Below are 19,965 nucleotides of genomic sequence, written 5' to 3'. Positions count from 1 at the left end.
GCGTTGCGAAACTTTACATTTAATTTTTTACATTTAATTTTTTTCATGGGATTTTTTTTATGAAATACTTTACGCAAGAATGCATTAAATAAAATTATTAAGTATGTATTGGGTATATCATTCAGCTGCTAAAATAAATTTTTACATACTTTTATTTTACATGACATTTTATTTTACATAAGTATCAATTCAATATTTCCCCAAATCAAACTTTACATAATACTTTCCTTTGTTTAAAATTGAAAAATACGTATTATTTCTTAGGGCGCAAACATAGTGAGGCATCTCGATGCGATGCTCGTCAAGATGCTGGCCGCGCTGCTCGCCAGGATGGTAGCCGCGATGCATCCTACGCGCACTGTTTTAAAACGGCGAATAGGTGCGCGTAGGCATACTGAAACATTTACCATCGCCGTTTTATTAAGCACCAGTTTATGTAATAGTAGTTATTAATTAGTATAGGCCTGGTGCATTTCAGTTGATTTCAACAAATTCCTACCCCAGCGAGTCAATGGCAAAAATCAGAAATTATCCCTATCTATTTCACGTCGCTGTCATGTTGATCGCATAGTATAATATTGAAATCGTGGTTTTGTTATAATATATAAGTATTTTAGTTGTTTGCTAGTGCAGTTATTGAGACAAAAAGAGATAAAACACTCAGGTACCAGGTTTGTGTGATGTAACGCTGTTTCGGGTAGTAAAAAATAAATGAAAAAGAATTCGAACTAGGCGTCGGCGTCGTGCTGTGTTGTGACAATGTCAAATGTTAATAAAACTGCCGAAAAAATGTTAACGCATAAAGGAGAGCGCAATTAGGGCGTTGTTGGGTGCAATTACATTCAATAACTCAACTTTCCCGGATATTCAACTCTCCTGAAACAAAATTTTATAGCTTCATAGTTTCTCACACCGATTTGATCAAAAGCAAAAATGGTTTCAAACAGTTCGACGAAACAAATGAGTAAACAAAGTGCTCGTTACATAATCAAAAAATTAAAAAGACATATACTATGAGAGGATAAAATATAATTTGCAATATTAATGGTATACTTTTTTTAATCAACTAGTGATTAAAGTACTTGCTATAAATAAATAAAGTCCATAACCTAATTTCGATTTTGAAAATAGCTACTGGCACTAGAAACTTGCCATGACGACATCAGTCCTCTTTGTTGCCATTTTATTGAAAAATTGCTCTTTATTCAAAATCTGAGCTAGATAGGTATAGGACACCCTAGTATATGTAGTTTGAAAGAGCATTTGAATCTGTTTCGATTTATTTTAAAAAATAGGTTGTCGTATTTGAAATAACAAAGTTTTTATGTAAAATAAATATGTAAAATAAATCATCAATTTTTGGTACCCCTGTATAAATTTAAGGCAACAATACAATTTTTCAGTAAAGTTTATTTCTCTATCTTTAAACTCAGCACAAGAATTAATTCTAAAAAGTGATGTACAGGGTGTTGATAATCTATTCCATTGTAGCATGCATATTTAAATATTTTTAAATATCTCAGAAACCAAAGCTTGTAAACATATTAATATATAATAACCCTTATAATATATGCCTTATTTTGTGTCCAAGGATCCAAATAATAAATAAAATATATCGGGTGTTCCATAAGAAAAAATATAACTTTGGTGTAAATCTTAGTTCTGACATACCCTGTACATTTCAAAATAATTTTAAATTATGAGTTGCGCCACCCCGTATATAGGTGTTCCATTTAAAAAAATATTCGCGATCCACTCACACTTTTTTGAGCCACCCTTTAGAAGTTGAAATATTTTCCTCAAATACATCCTAATACATACTTTATGTCTGGACTACAAAATTCATAAGTTTTTTATTATTAGAACTACAGATGCCCGACGCACTATTGCCGAACCCTGTAGAATCAAGGTTATTACATTGTTGGCGATAAATTAAATGTTAGTATTGTGAACATTTTATTCCACACGACTCTAGTTCAACATATGCTCAACGAATTGTGATCCTAAACCGACCAATCAAATGTAAAGTTTCAGGCATCCGCGTCCGCTTCTAAAAAACAAAAATTTTATTTTTTAGGAAGCATCGCGCTGAACATCTAGGTGTGTGGCGAGGTGCGAGGCTCCAGTATGTTTTGACGCATAAATTTGTACATGTTTGATCGCATCGAGATGAAATGCCCCGCACTATGTTTGTACGATAGTCGCGATGCATCCTACGCGCACTTACTCGCCGTTTTAAAACAGTGCGCGCAGGATGCATCGCGGCTAGCATCCTGGCGAGCAGCGCGGCCAGCATCTTGGCGAGCATCGCATCGAGATGCCTCACTATGTTTGCACCCTTAGAGTTTCGAATCTTGCATGTAATAATATATTTTCAGGTCGATGTAATCTTGACTACGAATTGTCCATCTCTTCATGAATTTTTATTCCACGAATCTATCGCATTTAATTTTTTGTCCGAATTATAAAATGAAGGGACGAAAACTTTCACCAGTTTATTATTTTATATTTATTTGAAAATAATATAAGTAATTTAAATCTAAATGGCTATAAATTTAAATCCAAATGTAGAGAGATCGCTATTTATTTTAGGTGTTAATAATAATCAATTTCAAAATAACCTTTTAATGTCAATATTACTGACATGACATGAAAGTATGTCATTTATAATTAGTAATATTTTTTACCATCCAAATTCTTATAAATACATATCAAAAAATTCAAAATTGTTATATTTGTAAAAATTTTCTATCAAAATGGGCAACATCTTACTTTACTGTTATAATGAAAATGAAAAAGATAAGAACGTTATACATTTATCAGAAAGCTGTATAGAAAGGCTTACAAAGGAACACAATGAATGTAAGTTAATCCATATAAATCTGATATAAACTTATTATTGGTCCATAATTCATTATGATTTAAGTCTCACTACACCGTCCGTATCAGCTACCTTCCGTGTCCTTTCCGTTTACGTAAAATATTAAATCATTTAAATGAATAGGACCACGCACACACTATCCGTTCCCTTTCCGTAAAGTTTCTCTGGTTACGTTTTCTAATGTAAATACAATAAAATTATATGGAAGGTATACGGAACGGATATGGAACGAAAACCGAAGGTATGTTCAGATTAATCTTTAGTCATATTAAAACAAATTAACTTGAGTATAAATTTATGTAATATACAGGGCTGTTCACTACATACCGAAGGTATGTTCAGGTCAATCTTTAGTCATATTAAAACAAATTAACTTAAGTATAAATTTATGTAATATACAGGGTTGCTCACTACATACGACACGGAATATTGTAGCTAAACGATTAGATTTTTACAAATTGTAAGTTTTGGGTTCGCTGAAGGACTATTAGAGCTACAATTTAAAAATATTTTTACAAGATACAGAGTGTCCCAAATAAATAAAAAATATCAAAGTTGTATTTTTTTAAATAGAACACCCTATATATTATTACATTTTTAGTTTCTACGATTAAAATAAAGGTAAATTTGACTAAGGTTTATTACACTTAAACCTTACCGTTTTTGAAATATTTTCAATTTTGTGAAATTGCATATAAATTTTAAGGCTACATTTCTCAGAGGGTATCAAAGTTTATAATACTAAATATTTACTGAAGTTTATTTATAGATCAGTTATTGTGTTGCAATAATAAAAATTTTACTACCTTATACAGAGTGTTTAAATATTTATTTTAAATAATAATTAGTTTTAACCGGCAATAACTTGTTTTATTTAAATGGAACACCATGTATATTTTATGAGACTCAGATGCACAATTTAATTGTCTATCAAATTGTATTATGCCATTTTTTACCTATCTCTTCAAGTTTCCGTAGAAAATGCATTTTCTTGTAATTTAGAACTCATTTATCGATATACCCATGGAATACTGACATTTTAGATTATTTTTAAAGATGTACCAAATTTTTAAAGAGTACAGATACTAATATTGTCGATATAGTTTGTTTATTTCATTAAAAAATAAAAAACTGCTGAAATATTTCTTAAAGAGGACCAATTAATATGATTCCAGTATTCAAACTACATTAATTGACTGTTTGCGTTGATTAATAATAATTGCTCCAAATACTAAAAAACTGAGTTATGTATTAGACAGTGTGGTAAAAAAACTAACACCTTAAAAATTATATTTCATTTTTTGACAAATGCTTATTTATAACAGAGTCGTTCATTTTCATAACTTATTATATTGATTTCTGATTGAAATCCACATTTATTTAGAATAATTTATTGACGAACACAATTAAGTATGTAGCAAAATAAAAACACTAAATCACCACGATACACCAAACCACTTTTACTTTTACACTGGACGCGCGTTTCGCTAACTATGTTAGATGATTATAAACTAAAATACAATTTACAATTGGAGCGTTTATATACTCGCTCAGTGGGCACAGAGTGGGCGTGGCAAGATCTAGCCAACCGAGTCAGAACCCACCGACCGTAACATTTAGATTTCCGCCACTAGAGTAGTAGGAACAAAGAACTTGAAGGAATTGGACCGTTGTCTCTGTTCATACTATCTTTACATTTATTAATTCTGATGCTTTCATATGCATCTAATAGCCTGTAATTTGAGACTTGTTTAATTAATTTCAAGTTATTAAGATCTATACAATGTTCTTTATCAACAATATGTTCGGCAACGCAAGATTTATCCGGTCTACCATATCTTATCTGAGCTAAATGTTCTTTAAATCTAGTTAATATTGATCTTCTAGTTTGCCCAACATATTTCTGATTACAATCTTTACAAGAAATTTCATAAATACCCGACCTTTCCAGTAGAGGTGTTTAATCCTTTGGATTACCTAATAATTATTGTAATTTATTATTAGCACTATACACAAGTTTATAATTGACATTCTTATAAATTCCTTTTAGACCACGGGATAACTGTCTATCAAACGGTATTGAAAAATATTTTTGACGTATCTTTCTCCACTTGAAAAGTCGAATTTTCAGAAATCATTAACCTTTACCTACGTTTTCTAATTATTTTATCAACTAGTGAAGGAGAATATCCATTACACTCAGCTACATTCCTAATGTAATCTCTTTCTATTTCATATCTTTCGTTGGAAAGTGGAAAATGTAAGTATGTATTTAATTACTATTTGGGTGGAAATACTGGTGGTATATTTAATTAATGGTATTATATTCTTTTATAAAGATTTAAATAGTTTTCTTTTTGCATGGGCTAGTATATATGTTTTAAAAACAATCTAAAATGTCAATATTCCATGGGTATATTGATAAATGAGGTCTAAATGATAAGAAAATGCATTTTCTACGAAAACTTGAAGGGATAGGTAAAAAGTGGTATAATACAATTTGATAGATAATTAAATTGTACATCTGATTCTCATAAAATATACAGAGTGTTCTATTTAAATTAAACAAGTTATTGCCGTTTAAAGCTAGTAATTATTCAAAATAAATTTTTAGACACTCTGTATTGGAACACAATAACTGATCAATAAATAAACTTCAGTAAATATTTAGTATTAAAAACTTTGATCCCCTCGGAGAAATGATGCCTTAAAATTTATACTGCAATTTCACAAAATTGAAAATATTTTAAAAACGGTTTAAGTGTAATAAACCTTAATCAAATTTACCTTTATTTTAATCGTAGAAACTAAAAATGCAATAATATACAGGGTGTACCTTTTAAAAAATACAACTTTGATATTTTTTATTTATTTGGGACACTCTGTATCTTGTAAAAATATTTTTAAATTGTAGCTCTAATAATCTTTCAACGAACCCGAAACTTACAATTTGTAAAAATCTAATCGCTTAGCTACAATACTCCGTGTCGTATGTGGTGAACAACCCTGTATAAATGCTTATACGGAATTCCCTATATTTATAAGTATTAAGTATTAATTGAACTAACCTTATAATATGTATATAGCAGAAGAAATATCAAAAGAAGGATTAGACAAATTGACAAATATTGAAGAAAAAAAATGGATGATTAAATTAAGATGTTTCGACGAAGAACATTCTAACCTGTATGGATTAACATTAAAAGCTTTTGAAGATCTCGCTTTTCAAGTTGAAAGCCAAATTGAACCAATTAGACCCCGAATCTGTTCGCACGATGAGGTACATCTAAATGATAAAAAATCCTTTTATAATCTAGATATATGTTATCTTATACCTACGATAAGTGATTTTTTTTTCCTAAAAGGCACAAACTTAAAGAAAAATAGTATTAGGTACTATATCATACATGAAAAATGTGCTTTATGATCAACAACATCGATTTTTAATTCATACTGTATTCCGTTATAAAGTAACCGTTAAGAAAATACCCATGAGTCATTAACAATATTCAAATATTTTTTTATTTACCTCTGTAACAGCTATATTATTTCTGAGCTACGTCGAGTCACTTATTCCCGCCGATTGATCACCGAATTTAAGCGACGTTAGAGGATGTGGGTTATATCTAGTAGTGGGAACTATCGAATGAATACTATCGAAACATTCGATAGTTGCAATTCATTCGAATAATTCGATAGCTAGTAAAAACTTTCGTTGAAAACTATTCGAATAAAAATTATCGAATAGATGCGTCATCTGCCTTGAAATATTGTATTCTAGTAATTCGGCAGCAAAAACCATTCGTTTAGAAAATTCATTCATTTATTCGTCAGGATCGATTATAATAAAATATTAACTGGATTTTAGTTGTCGCCCGGCGACGTAGGTTTGTTTCCCAGAAACCCGACAGCGGTCGGTGGCAATGCTATGAAAGAAGCCGGCATCTTTGATTTTTTGCGGAGTCATAAAGATAAGGACACACTATTTTTTTTATTGAGGTGCTAGTATTTACATAGAAAATACATTATGAAGGGCGCTGTTGCCATATATTGATATTAGTTGATATTAGCAAAGAATATTATTGTTTGTCTTTAGTTAGTTAGGGATAGTATGTCTATATATTTTGCATTTTTTTTATTAATATTCTGTTGTTACACTGCAATAATACTTGTTATTTTGGATGTAGGAAAATGATTTTTAATGTTTTTAAGCAAAGACTGGTTTAATAAAAATAATAATTACAGTAATAATTGGTTATACCTATGTAAGATATTAGATTATAATATTATTAATAATCTGTCAATTTATGAAATAATTATTATGTTTATGTAAAGAGTGACAAGGCGCGTGGTTATCGTACCGCAGGTGCCCTCTCACTGCCTGAGGCTTGCGCTAGACGACCACTTGGACTTGTTTATACACATAACATACTAGATATAGCCCTATTCATTGGCGTGCCGCTAACAACCTATTAACAACAAAATTTAAAATAATTTAATATAAATATTTTTTTTACGTAGTAGCAAAATATAAACAACAAATTAGATGTCAAAATTATTTATATTAGATCCTATTTAAAAATTATATAGTCTTTAAATTTTTTGGCAACGTTGGTTTATTAAATAATAATAATTACAGAACTAATTTGTTATATTAACAACAAACTTTAAAATCATGAAATATAAACATTTATTAATTTTCTAAGCATGCAGTGCAATGGAAGGAAAATATAAATAAAAAATTAGAAATCAAAATTATTTATATTAGGTACTTTATATTACTATTTAAAAATAATATTTACTTTTACTGGCATTTACTTTAAAAAATAAATTAAATATTTCTTCGCAAAAAACTACCTGTAAGAGAATTAGCATAAACAAAATACAAACATCGTTAACTTTTTTTTAAATTGGCACGTGTAAAGGCTGATTCATGGTACACCGTGACGGGCCGGGGCCGTGCGACGGTGAAGGCACGGCCAAACATTGTCAAATGTTATTTATACTTATGCATTCATGCTAAGCCGAGCACGGGCCGAGCTTCGCCGGAACGCGTCCGTGCCCCGTCCGAGAAATGTCGGTGTACATTTTTCCTCGGATCCGCTACGGTCCGGCCCCGTTGCGGCAAACATAAATGAGTCGCCCGGGCTAAATACTTCGTTCATCTACGGGCCTATAGCGGCTGTTTTCTAGCAGTGTTGCCGCACCCAACTTTTAGCGCGTACCACATTATAAACTAAAAATGTACCACTTTGGTACAATTTTTTAAAGCACAACAAAATACATCTGCATATGACTTTAACCGGTTTGGTCGCTGTGAATTTCTTCATAAATTTCTACATAAAAAAACTTCCTGGAGAAAGACACAAATCGAGACGAAAAACATGAAATAGAAATTCAGAAAACCCAATTATAAGTATGTATAGGTTGAAGAATTCTAAGTAATTCTAATACTACACACAATACTTGGAAAACTTAAATTTTATTTAAAAAAAACGCAAATATAGAAGCATGTTAGAAACAGTAAATTTTCAAGTTTTTTCTTCGGGTTATTTAATATAGGCAACGCTATGACATTACAACGTTTATAATTAATTTCCAGTAACTTTGTTGAATATTTTAGTCTCTACGATGCAACAGCTCTATATTTAACCGACGCGTGTTCGAGAATTTTCCGACGCATGTCCGACGCGGTATGTATTCTTTGTATATACTGTCAAGGTGTATGTAGCACTAAACTGTATTACTGGTTGCATAACTGCATTACTGCCAAATAGAATTAAAAGTATCAAATTTGGTACAAATGTACCACTGCGGCAACACTGTTTTCTAGAATATAACCGGCACGGACATGATCCCCGTTGTCCACTCGGTGTAGCATATATTGAAGGCCCGGACGTGGCTCGGTGTCTACTTTACGGAACGTGCCCGGCTCGGGTACGGCCCGGTGTACCATGAATCAGCCTTAAAACTTTCAATTTAATTTTCTCACCCCATAGTTGAGTTCGATAACCACATTTACTTAACCACATTACTTAAATATGATTATCAAGTTCAACTAATTCATATTATTAAAACATCTAAAATACAAATATGTATTTTTAAAATTAATTTTAAGTTCATCTCATCTCTCTTAAAAATTGCTACTTCTCAAAATTTCCCATTAAAAAATAGACCATATACCATATAAAATAAAATAATTGAAAGATCGGGCTACGGAAAATCACACAAATTTTCGGAAAAATTTTGACACCTGCACACGCACACAATCGTCAATTAAAAAAAAACTACTATTTTAGTATTTTAATAAACGTAAAAATAGCACAGTATTTATAAGGCGAAGTTATAAAAATTTGGAAGAACTAATAATGCACTGACGCACACAAAAACGAATACTAAATTTAGTAAATTTCATTTATCAAAAGCATTTGATAGTCGTGGCTCAACGATAACCATTTAGTTGCACGGCGAGGTTGTCACATATGCTTTAGTATACAAATGAATGAATGATTTTATTCGAATAAAACCATTCGATAGTTGAAATCATTCATTCAGTAACTATTCGATAGTCTAATTCATTCGATAGTTCCCATCGCTAGTTATATCACATTATATGCGAATAAGCCCGAAAGACTGGTTTCAGTCGATACCGGAAGACCGGTTTCAATCGATACCTTTACATTTTTGTCATAATATTTGAACGTACTGTATATATTCTTTACTGCATATCATCTACAATATGATCGAAAAAAAACGGCATCACCGATGGCTATGAAATGAAGATTGCTATCACTTTATATGTAAAATTAGGTGGGGAATGTAATCGATGTTTATTTCCAAGCCAACTGGACGCCGTTTTTTTCGATCATTCGGCATAATACGGTCAGACACATGCAATGTAATTGAATTTGATGTATGTTTAAGGCATTGCTAGTCTAGCAATTTTGGTCTAGCGATCTAGTCTTTTTTTTTTAGTACATCTAAAATCTAAATTTCAAGTAAAGCATCTTACTCATACTCATGGATCACTCATGTATATTATGTAAATTAAAATGTCCGTAAAACTCAGGCCCATATTTCGGTCCATCCGGTCTTCCGGTCCAGCCGTGATACTTCGTGATACTGGATACCGGTATTGAAACATTACGACCGAACATCCCTAGCCCGGATTTTAAAAAGCATCCGGGAAACCTGACCGCAATAACAATTTAACTTAGTAAAATATTTTACCTCAGTCACAGTTTAATTAATTTCCAGTAACTTTGTTGAATATTTTAGTCTCTACGATGCAACAGCTCTATATTTAACCGACGCGTGTTCGAGAATTTTCCGACGCATGTCCGACGCGGTATGTATTCTTTGTATATACTGTCAAGGTGTATGTAGCACTAAACTGTATTACTGGTTGCATAACTGCATTACTGCTACATAACCGCAACGTGCATTGAGGAACCTGGCGAATTCGCCAGAAAGTAAAAGAAAATTACGGAATTCTTTAGAACGTTCCAGAAACACTCGCCAGGGCGTATATAAAGACCCGCGCTTTGGCAGTTGGCAGTTGGAAGTTTGATAATACCGCGGTTTAAATTGTGACTTAATTGGCGAAGGTGACAGAATCGTTAGAGTAATAGTAGTTGCATAAATTGCGTTGTAATTAGTATAAGTTGTGTGTACAGAGTGAGAAAAAAATAAATTCGTTAAGTATTTTATCGTGAGTTTAAATTAGTGGACCCACGGAATTCGTAACAGTACTTTGGCGCTCAAAATGTTCGCTTTTGGAGCACTCGTGGAAACTGAATGTTTTTTTGGTTTATATTTTGTTGATTCCGGGATTATTATTTATACTCAATATAGTTGCAAAAATTACATAAATTGATATGGTATTTTGATAATTTAATTTGTTATATATATTACATAAATATGTAAAAAGTGTTAAATACAACGTTGTAACAATCTGGAAATTTGTTACATTCACCCATATCTGATGAGCACCCAGTGGCGTAGCAAAGGGGGGGGGGGCAAGGGGCGGGCCGTCCCGAGCGACAACCCTCCAAGTACGGGAGGGACGGCAAAAAATGGTTACAAACGTGGCAGACGGATAGTGTAGGGGCTGCAAACCTCTCTTCTGTAGGGACTCTCCGCCCCGGACGCCCCCACTACGCCACTATGAGCGCCCACGAGTTATAATAATAATCTATAAAACCCGGCGCCTTTTCTCTAGTATATTATTGTTTTTTTTTTGTTTTAGTTCACGATTAACTCGGTTGGTTTGGTTTCTTGACTGCTCTTTTCTGCTGGTTTTGAGAACTGCTCTAGTTGAGGGTCTTTTAAATATTAAGCACTTTTCCGATAATTCTCAATATGTTCCCAATATGGCTTCTTTTAAGCACTCGTTGGTAAGCTTTGGTTTTAATTTCAATAGTTCCTTGTTCTTTGTAAAATCTCAATGATTATTCATAGAGAATTTACTGGATGGACTTATGACCATTGACAGAGATTACAAAAGATAAAACCATGGCTTTATTGAGCTGATATACTCTTTTTAATTCATATGCAAGATCTTGATACTTCTGTATATTTGCTGTTGCGGTTTTATGAAGATTCTGGTCTAATGGTACGGCTATATCAATTATGAAGCATTCTTTCTTGTCCTTGTTTATACAGAGTATATCGGGTTTATTATGTAATATTGTTTTATCTGTTAAATCTGTTGTGTATCCCAATATAGTTTATGGCTGCTATTTTCCATTACGGGTTCTGGGGTGTAATTAAAATACTTCGTCTGCACAGCCTGTAAACCAAGGATTAGTGACAATTCTATATGGATTATTTTTGCTATGTTATTATGCCTTTCTATATAACTTATTGGTGCTAACGTCGGACAACCAGAACTTATGTGTTGTAGGGATTCTGAAAATTGGTTACACAATTACACATTCTACATCTGTCCGTAATGTTTTCTTTCAGAACAAACTTCCTGTGTGATCTTGTAGCTATCACCTGATCCTGAATAGCGCATATAAACCCCTCAGTTTCGCCGGTAAGTTGAATTAAGGTATTTTACTGATTTACTTTTGTCTACACAATCTGGCATTAAATTCAGTGAAGTATTTTCCGTGTAGCGCCTTGCCCTTTAATTCCTGCACTATATCGCCTACACTCAGTGGTGATCTATCAGTGATTTCATTTCTAGCTAGGTTTAAGACTGAATATCCTGTATCAGCGGTTTTTATTGCTCGGTGTAAAGTTGTTTCTTTGTTGTTAAAATATTTTTGTAAACTGCTTGCAGACTCACGTGCAAAACTCACGTGCAGCAAGTGACACAAATATTTCAAACGAAACACGACACATATCATGTATACACGTTGAAACTTGTTCATGAAATATTGTGTCATGAGATTTTTAACAATATTTCATGCATCTCATGTGTTTCCATTGTGAAACCTGAAATTCTTGACTCATGATACAAAAATTTCTTAACAAATTTTCATCGTGGATACTACTCCTTATAACCGATGTGGCCGAAGCCGTCGTCGTTGGCCGAGTATAACGAGATTATTGCTATTATTAATCTATTTATCTTATTTATATATTTTGTTTGCTTCAGATTGTTCAGTGCCTGAAAAGAAACGCTTCCTGTTCAATAAGATGTCGCCCAATTATGGAACGGTATATCGACTGCATAGAAACATTTAGAGTTAATATTATTAAAGAACAAATTGAGTGCGAATTGAAGGAGAAGCGCAAGGAAGATCAAAAAATAGTAGAACACTTTTTAAAAAATGATTCACCAAGTCAATATAATTGAATAATTGATTATTATTCATCTATTACATAGAACAACGATAAAATATTTTTATAATAATTCAATATTAGAGAAAGCTATCGTTTTTCCAAATTCCTAAACTTTGCTGCCAATCTTTTTGTATATACATCTAATTTGTATGCTGCTTGTTCCAACTTTATTACACTATCTTCTACAGACCTGGTCAATCTGCTGCAACAATAGCAGTAGAAAATTACCTGAAAATGAAACGAACAATATATTTACGCTTTATGAATATACATACCATTTGTCATTGAGCCCCAATATACTTTTTCACACATTTAAAGATATATGTTTCATATCTGAATATTTTGTTATAGTAAATTTAATCATGTTCTCAAGTAATTTGTAATCATGCTTGCTTCATCCACGTTACCGTAGATGGAGCTGAAAGTTTTGGTAGGGTATAAATAAACAAAATACAAAAAGCGGAAAAAGGGGCCAAAAAACCCTACATATATGTAGCATATTCTTGTATTTTGTTTGGTTTGGTTTGTAATCATCTAAAATTGATATCAGTTCGCCATAAGGGTAATCGGATGCCCTACTAAACAAATTATTTGCTGATCCAAGACTTCAAAACTAGATGTTGATGTCGACAATGTAAGGCCTAGAATAATTTTGAATACTTCAAACTAAATATCGCTTTAGCATATACCGGATGCGTCTCAAAAGAGGCTCAATCCTATAACTTTTTTTTTTCAGATAAAAAAACGAGATTTGGTATATTAATATGTTAGATACATAAATTAGAATTGATTGACGTATCTATTCAGTTGTTTTCTGTCGCTTCCTGTTTCACCGGAAAGAACTACAACTTGATGATTTACTTTAATTTTTAAATGGTACCCACGGTGTTTTGTTGCTTTATTCAATAGAAAATTGCACTCTGAATGGAATGGCATACCATATGTCAACTTTTGATATTTTCGAATATGATTTATCTGAAATTGCAACATGCGTTTTAGAACGACAATTTGACTCGAAATACCTAAATCACCACAATACACCAAAACACTTTTACTTTTACACTGGACGCGCGTTTCGCTAACTATGTTAGCATCATCGGCAGATGATTATACACTCGAGTTTTGAGTTTATAATCATTGAGTTTTTGAGATTATAATCATCTGCTGATGATGCTAACATGGTTAGCGAAACGCGCGTCCAGTGTAAAAGTAAAAGTGTTTTGGTGTATTGTGGTGATTTAGTGTTTTATTTTTCTGTGTAACACCAAAGGTTCCAACTGTAATCGAAATACCTACCAAGTGTGTGGTACAAAATTATTCGTAAAAAATGTTTTTTCCAAATATGCTAATGAACCACCCTCATTCCAATTGAAAAAATTGAGATATGATTGAAAATACGATTTGGGCATCTTTTAACCGGCCAGGACAAGACACGAATAATATTAGAGGATCAAATCTATTTTTCCAAGGCTCCTTGATTAAAAATTGGCATTTTGTTTTAAGCAAAAATGTCGAAAGTTGACATATGATATGTCTTCTATTTAGAATGTCATTTTCTATCGAATAAAGAAAAAAATACCGAGGGTGCCATTTAAAAATCAAAAGTCGTAGTCATTTCCGGTGAAACATTATATGACAGAAAACAATTGAATACGTCAATCAATCCTAATTTATGTCATACCAAATCTCATTTTTTTATCTGAAAAAATAAAAAAGTTATAGGGGGTTCACTTTTCAGACGCACCCGGCCCGGTATAATATTATTTAATTTATAATAAGTGGCTAAAACAAAGACTAAAAATTAGCGTAAGGTTATATCTTAAAAATAATAATAGCTCCCGTATATAGCGTTTAACGCCTTGGGAGTAGCAAGGTACAGCTTGCCATACTAAAGCCGTTCGGTATACAAGGAAGGTAATGTGGCTAGCACCATAAAATAATAAATACAAGAAGAAGTGTCAAGTCAATGTTAAATTATGGAAACAGCGTGGCTGCCTGGGTAACTAATTTTCAGATATGGCGGCTGGGACATTTTACATGACATAGACATGACAATTTCAATTTTATGAAATTTATTTCCGTTTCCGGTTTTTAATGGCGGGCTGTTCAGGAGGTTTAAATGAGGGTTAATATACTTTTTACTCTTTCTAGTAGTCAATAATACAACAAAATTACTCAAAAATATTTATTTGGAATTTAGAACAATGTAAATATGCAAATCAACACAATTAAAGAGCTATAAACCAATAAACTACTGTATCAATATCAAATATTTAAATAATATCAGAGATGCTGTGTTAAAGTGAATTAGTAAAGTAACAGTGCATTGACTTACAGAAACTTGAAGATACATAAATGTTTTCACAGCTTCACGGGCATAAAACTAAATAACTGGAAGCAGGAAAAAGGCAACCGGAACCCACACAAAACCTGGAATCAAAAAAAATATATAAAAAACATAAATATAGGTACATAAGACTTTTGTGAATTAAATCAAACAGGACTTGAATAAAAATAAAATGAATAAAAAATATGATACATATACATCTAATACCTCATTCGTATTTTAAAAATAATCTACATAAATAGATTTATAGCATTATTGCTATGAAAATACATAATAGGTACCTATGTGATATGTAATTACGCATTTCTGTTCATCTTGTAGAAAATTAATGTAGGCTAATAATAGTTCAATAATCATAATTTACCTTGTATAACTTGCTTTCAATTGCTCAAAATCACCGATCAGTCTTTAAAGTAGAGATACGGAAAATCCTTGGCAAAGAATATCCCAAGATCCTTGGGTTTAAAGCTAAAAAAATATAAAAACAGTTAATATATTACCTATTTTTACATATAATATGGCCCATACCTACTACACGCAGAAACGTCGATTTCATCATTTTCTTCATGTAATTAATATCATAGGTATATACTTTATATCAAAAAACATCTTTGGAACAAGGAACTTTATATCAAAAAACATCTTTGTACTTATAAATTTCAGCCGAAATATCAGAAACAAACTTCCAATCAAATCTAAACGGCAAAAATTAAAATGGCGCCTGACCTTGCCAGAGGCCTCGGGAGCTGACGCTGACACACAGACAAAAGACAAAAGAACAGGACGCCGAGTGCATAAAAATGTTCCGTAGCAGAAATTGACAGAAATCATATAGAAATATTCAGATTTTTGTCTAGGACAGTCTAGAAGGCCATGCTTTCTGCCTGGGTAGGACCGCGCCACAACTGTTTCCAATTTTCCGGTTTACTGTCACCCCCCTGGCTGGCACTACGCTTCAACCGCCTATTATTACCTCAGGATTGTGAATCCCAAGTACTCATTTAAGGCTGAGTCGACCTAGGTACCCGAACTATTTTTATTTTAATAAAAATAGTCGGCTGATGCAATGCCGGGTGTGGGAATCGAACCCACTACCTTGAGATTGGTAGACGAGAGCCTGTACCTCTACGCCACCGGCCATCTTATATATTATCTTAAAAACCAATTATAATATCTTACTACAAGAGTTATGAGTGTCGTTATCCACCAAATCTTGTCATACCTATACATATAAATTCGTGTTCGGCCGGGCTGACATTAGAAATAAATGTCTAGACTAGCAATTTTTGCACTTAAATATAATATGTAAATGTCTGAATAGATCCCTAGCTTAAGATATTTAAAATGCCGTATGCGCAATCGAGAATATCTTCATTCATTACTAATAATACTGTCAAGTGTAAGAATATTTTTTTTTAACCTTATTATTTCTACTAACTAGGTACCTGATTCTAAAACGAGGGATAGAACACACCATTGTTAAAATATTGGGTTGTCTCGTAGGCCAATGCCTGCTTTCGAAAAATACATCTCTCTCTACTTTTCTCAGGGCCCAGTCACTGTTATAGAGCATTAAATTAAAAATTAACGATCAGTCCCATAATAGACGGTGCTAATAATTGTATTCCAACTCCAACTTTTTTATATTATATTATTCAAAGGTAGATATATTTTTAGTGCTTCTTCAACTATACAGCCACGGCATATAAAACAATCGGCAGGCTAACTCTGACTAGATTCCATTGAGCGCGTTCAGGGACGGTCAGCGGCTGAGACGATACTAAAACTCACCAAAACCTCGGAAGCATTCGGATCCTAAACGGAGAGTTCGGTTTTGTTCGCCGAGAAGCGTTTTTTAATTTCTATTCGCCGAGAAAAGTTTTTGCGGGAATTTTGAACATTATGAATAATCGAGAATCGAACAGTAATCACAGACAATAATTTTATTATGCGAAATTGCTAACAGTAGTTGACTGTTTTGGTTGTTCATTTTGTTTTTTTATAGTTTTTGACTATTTTTAGAAATATGGCTATATTTAAAAATTGATCTGCATTCATATATTTTTAAAACATACAAATATCATTAAAGTTACGAAATGTAATATTATTTGCTCATTTTAAAGAAGGAAGGTGGTTAATGTATTTGGCTGATATTTGGTAATATACCTATAAAGCCTACATCAAGTGATTTTAGTCAAAGTTGCATTGATTATTGGTGTAAATTAAAAATTGTTTCATTTGCAGATTGCATGATCACTATCTAATTTGATGCATAAGTGAGAACCATAGCTTTACTTGGAGAGAGCTCATTATTCTCAAACTAGTTGAAGCCTGGCGCATCCGCCACGACATCAGAAAAAAAATACTTTTTATTTTTTTTTTTAATTAAATGAAAAACAAAAAGTCCGGCGACGACAGTTTTTAGAAGAGTCAATTAGCTATCTTTTAGTAAAAATAGCAACTTTCTAGAGCAAGTCGTTACTTCAGTAGAGGCGACACAGATAAACATTAGCATTTTATATATGTAGATTCTACTCTCAAATCTTTTATTAAAATATCAGTTCTTAAATTGAATCACATTTTCATGGGGAAATAAACATTTTGGGAAAATTTGTTAGCTTAATTACTGTAACATATTAGAAATAAAAAAACATTTATAGTTCTAATAATCACAGACTTTATTAGAATGTTGCAGTTTCTTATCAGAAACTTATGGCTGTTCTATGTCAAAAAAATACAATAATTACAACAATACAATACTGTAAGAGTCTCACTTTATTTTTCTTTGATTCAGTGAAAAATAAATAGCCTTACTGGCGTACAGTAGTAAATTTAAATCTCTCGGGCGCCACCTCTGTTATTTATAGTGGAAGAGGTCCACGTTTCGCCAATACGGGTAGCTTTTATACAGTGGAGATACCAGGGAGTGATGAAATGAAAAGAAATAAAACACACAGTTGACTATAACATAACATTAAGGCTTTATTTAATTAATCAACTATATGCTAAATACCCCAGGAAGTTTCACGACTTTAAATTGTAAGGAAAGCGAAAGAAAATTTATAATTAAAGACTCGTAAAATAAAATTTACAACAACAATCGAGCACCTCTAGAGTTTTGACCGTATAATCTCGATATGCAACTCACTGTCCGATTTAATCACGCGAATTCAAAGCGCGTTTTTGACATGACGTTCTAGTAAATAAAACGACGCGAGTTTCTAACCGGCGTCTAACTTAACAGCGTCCTAGTAAACACAGACATGTACGTACCGGAGCGACATACTCTTTTATAAACCGACTTTCTAAACGTCGGCGACGTCGTTACAGACGTCCCGGGATAAACAAACGCGAGCCCTGGATCGTTCGCAGTAGAACGAAACGGAGTCCTGTGGGATAGGTACGCACGCGAGCCCTGGATCGTTCGCAGTAGAACGAAACGGCGTCCTGTGGGATAATTACGCACCCGAGCCCTGAATCGTTCGCAGTAGAACGAGACGGCGTCCTGTGGGATAGATACGCACGCGAGCCCTGAATCGTTCGCAGTAGAACGAAACGGAGTCCTGTGGGATAGGTACGCACGCGAGCCCTGGATCGTTCGCAGTAGAACGAAACGGCGTCCTGTGGGATAGATACGCACGCGAGCCCTGGATCGTTCGCAGTAGAACGAAACGGCGTCTCGGTTAGACGTCTGGATAAGCACAGTCCACACCGCCCGGTCAGGACCACCTCGGGATGTCGGCGAGATCCCACGGCGCTCCTGATGAGAATACGGGAACTACAGAACCAGTCTCGGGATGGACGAGATCCTGCCTTAGCTCCAAGAACATTCGCGACCCGTGCGTTTACTGTACCACCTTGCTCGTTATCTCTCTCACGCTCATTCTTTCCCCTAACAAAAGAAATCGTTCTTCGCGTCCACGTGATCCGTTCAGCTCCCCCATCTGCTAGAGGACAGTTGGCCCTGAACGAATACAAGCTTTGTCAGCTTTTGCGATCGCGCGCTTTCCTCGCGTCCACGTGATCCGTTCAGCTCCCCCACCTGCTAGAGGACAGTTGGCCCTGAACGAACACAAGTGTTGCCGGCTTTTACGATCGCGCGCTTTCCTCGCGTCCACGTGATCCGTTCAGCTCCCCCACCTGCTAGAGGACAGTTGGCCCTGAACGAACACAAGTTTTGCCGGCCTTTGCGATCGCGCGTTCTAACTATCTCTGTCTCCCTTATCCCTATAACGCGTCAAGGCAGTAAAGTAAACGGTATTAACAATAAAAAGAATACGACCTACTCTCGATCACTTTGGCGGTGGGTGCTTACCTTATACAATACGGCGGCAGGCGGCAGGCGGCTGGCAGCAGGACACTTGGCAGGGCACTCCGGACTCGAACTTCACTGTTCACGTGCGACCACACAACTAACTCTGTAGTGCCAGTACTGCCGAGGTACTCGACTACGCTCCCCTCCACCCAACCTGCACTGGTAGGGAGAGCGGCGCAAACGTCTCGGTTTCTCGCACCGAACCACGGCGACCAAAACCCTATTACAATATGGTCATTAAATATCTCACGCATTTAATTCAACAGTAAGAACATTAATGAAGTTCATTACCATAATGAGTTAACAATAAAATACATTGCCTAACCTTGTTTACAGAAAAGGTCCCTATTATTTAAGTACAGTATACGGGGTGTCCCAGAAATGAGCCCCAAAATTTATGAACTTCATTACAATACAATAATTTTAACAATAAACAATACCACATTATACAGGTTAGTAGCATAAGTAGTACAAAATAAATATAAAACCCTTAACCAACAGTCAATACATATTTACTTAAGTAAGACCAAAAACAAACGAAATAAAGCCTTAAACCAATAACCTCTTTCACTTTGTTGGGAATAATTCTTGCTTATCCATTTTCCTTTTATGGCTCATTATATGGTC

General features: G+C 33.8%; 1 protein-coding gene across 2 annotated transcripts; it reads left to right on the top strand.

The window, feature by feature from the left end:
- Positions 1-2,650: 2,650 nt before the first annotated feature.
- On the top strand, positions 2,651-12,993 carry LOC115879613. Of its 2 annotated transcripts, XM_030896509.1 has the most exons (4): positions 2,651-2,862; positions 2,927-3,122; positions 5,971-6,161; positions 12,489-12,993. In XM_030896509.1, the coding sequence occupies exons 2-4, from the start codon at positions 3,083-3,085 to the stop codon at positions 12,687-12,689; spliced, it is 432 nt and encodes a 143-aa protein (XP_030752369.1). In that variant the 5' UTR covers positions 2,651-2,862; positions 2,927-3,082; the 3' UTR covers positions 12,690-12,993. The 2 variants fall into 2 exon arrangements, with proteins under 2 accessions (XP_030752369.1, XP_030752368.1); XM_030896508.1 differs by lacking the exon at positions 2,927-3,122 and having other exon boundaries at positions 5,968-6,161.
- The last annotated feature ends 6,972 nt before the right edge of the window (positions 12,994-19,965 follow it).

Source organism: Sitophilus oryzae, unplaced genomic scaffold (genome assembly GCF_002938485.1).
Source record: "Sitophilus oryzae breed Bouriz unplaced genomic scaffold, Soryzae_2.0 scaffold_1582_pilon_pilon, whole genome shotgun sequence".
Classification (NCBI taxonomy): domain Eukaryota; kingdom Metazoa; phylum Arthropoda; class Insecta; order Coleoptera; family Curculionidae; genus Sitophilus; species Sitophilus oryzae.
This window is presented reverse-complemented; position numbering and strand designations above follow the sequence as displayed.